Source organism: Condylura cristata, unplaced genomic scaffold (genome assembly GCF_000260355.1).
Source record: "Condylura cristata isolate star-nosed mole 26May11 unplaced genomic scaffold, ConCri1.0 scaffold00011, whole genome shotgun sequence".
In the NCBI taxonomy this organism is placed as follows: Eukaryota; Metazoa; Chordata; class Mammalia; order Eulipotyphla; family Talpidae; genus Condylura; species Condylura cristata.
In genome coordinates, this window is record NW_004567112.1 from 2,772,684 (window position 1) to 2,774,901 (window position 2,218).

General features: G+C 71.9%; 1 protein-coding gene across 2 annotated transcripts in view; it reads right to left on the reverse strand.

The window, feature by feature from the left end:
- Positions 1-803: 803 nt before the first annotated feature.
- LHPP (phospholysine phosphohistidine inorganic pyrophosphate phosphatase) overlaps positions 804-2,218 on the reverse strand; it is a 67,792-nt gene continuing 66,377 nt past the window's right edge. Inside the window, exon 7 of one of the 2 annotated variants that reach the window (XM_004680372.2) lies at positions 804-1,060. In XM_004680372.2, coding sequence (XP_004680429.1) covers positions 964-1,060 — 97 coding nt within the window. In that variant the 3' untranslated portion in view covers positions 804-963. The remainder of the gene's footprint in view (positions 1,061-2,218) is intronic. The other variant, XM_004680373.2, reaches the window with a different exon arrangement.

Here is a 2,218-nt window from a genome sequence, read left to right on the forward strand (position 1 = left end):
AGCCGCCCTAGTCTCTCAGGAATTTGCTTGTTACTTTTACTGTGTAAATAAAGCTTCCTGGTCAACACCCCACGGTGCGGTTTCTGTGAGGCGCAGTGACTCGGGGGTCAGGTCGGGGGTGTCGGAGGCTCGGGTGCAGGGTGGGTGTGGGGAGCAGCCGTGGGGTGCTCGTTTGCTGGTGCAGGGGCCCAGCAGTAGTGCGGGGCCTCAACCCCGAGGTCACTGCCTGCCCGAGCTCCCCTGGGGCCAGCCCCAGCGCCCCTCCGCAGGCCGGTGGGAGGGGCTGGAGGCCCCCGAGAGGCCGGGGGGCCGGGGCCTCTGTCTCTGTCTCCTTGCTGTGAAGCGGGGATGACCGTCCGCTCTGCTGAGCCCCACAGTTCAAGAAGGGGTGTACACCTTGTTGACCTCTGACCCCTTCCCCGCTCCCGCTCTCGGACAGCAGCAGCCAGGCGGAGAGAAGGGGCAGCCTGGCTGCTGGGCCTGCAGGGCCCCCCAGCGGCGCAGCCCGCGAGAGACCCCGGGCAGCCTCCCGACACGCCGCCCACACTTCCCCGAGCCTCTAGGTCGACCCAGGGCGACCCTAAGCCGCGGCAGACTGACCTCCCAGCCTGACCCTGGGGCCGCCTCCCGGCCTGCTGCCCGCCGCTCGGCTGCCAGGAGGGCGCTGACCCGCCGTCCCGGCCCCGGAGCCTCCGTCTCCCCACCTGTTCGCGGAGGGTTGGGGTTGGTGCTGGGCTGTCCAGGGTTCCGGTCAGGCTCGTCCCCTCCACCGCGTCGTGGCGTGTCCACGTCAGAGCCCAAGCCAGAGCCGGTCAGCTGGAGTTTATTGAACCGTGTGTCCCCGCGCACGCAGACAGGACGCCCCGGGGTTAGGGCCCCCTCCGGGGCTGCCCTCAGCCGTCTCGCGCTGCGGGGAGGTGGGCCCCCGGGAGCCGCGGGGGGACCCCGGCCTGGAGGGCGCCATCATTTGCCCGCGTGCTGCAGCAGCAGGTCCACGGCCTCCGCGAGGTTGTCCACGTACCCGTCGGCCTTCACCTCCGGATGGTGCTCGTCACTGGGCCTGGAGAGCAGGCACGGGCGGTCAGTGGTGCCCAGCCACACCCGGGAGGCTGCGCCCTCCGCCCTCGAGGCCCACCGCTCCCGGGTCCCGCTCCGGGCACCACGAGGGGCCTGCGCCCCCCAGCAGGAGCCCCGCTGAGCCCTCGAAGGCGCCCGGCCGAGCCGCGCCCTGGCCGGGTGGGCACAGACCCTCCCACAGCCTCCGGCGCTTGCCGAGACCTGGCCAGGTGCTGAGGGCGAGGGGGTGAGGCCACTGCTGGGTGCATGCTCCCCAAGGGGGCCTGCGGGGGCTGTGGGGGGAAGGGTGGCGCCCCAGCCACAGAGGGGGCTTGCGTGGGCTTCTGGGACATTCTGGGCGTCTTGACAGTCCCGGGGGGAGCGAGGGCCTTGTCCTGGGGTACAGCGGCAGCTGCGGGGTGCTGTGAGGTGGAGAGTCCGGTCCCGGTGACCAGTTCCCTTCACTGCCCACGGCTGGAGTTTGGGGAGGGGGTGGCCACTCGGAGCCACGCCTGCGGGGGGCTGCTGCTCGGGTCTGCGGCCCTCACACCTGGGGGCCCTGCCCGGGTCACCCCAGTCTGCTCGAGCTCCCTGGGAAGGCGTGACACCCCCGCCTGGAAGGAAGTGGCCGGAGCTGGTGCTGCGGTATGCGAAGCGCCCGTCGCCCCCTCGGGAAGTTCGGCTTCCAAGAAGGCGTCACCCTAAAACGCAGCCATGGGAGGCGCCTTTCCAGGCTGCGAGACTGCAGCCTGGTGCTTGGAGCCCCCGCGGGGAGGCTGCCGTAACCCAGCACGGGGGAGGGGCCCGGGCACCCCGGGGGGGCCCGCACGGATGCCCGTTGGCTCTGCCCAGACCCGCCCCCGCTGGCTGACCCACTCGCTGACCCACCCTCTGGACAGGCGGAGGCCATATGCCCCCTGCTGTCCCCGCACAGTCTTCGGGCCAAGGCGGGTGCCCCATCTTTCAGGGGAGGAAGTGGGGCTCAGACAGAAGCCGGGCCATGGTGCCTCTGGACGTCTAAGGGGACCGCCCTGCTGCTCACACACGCGCCCCCGGCTGGCACAGGAGCACCACCAAGGGGACAGACGGGGCAGGACAGGACAGGGGCGCAGGGACCCCGCCACCCGGCCGGTCGCTCGGGCTGGGCTCCCGCTGGCAGGCG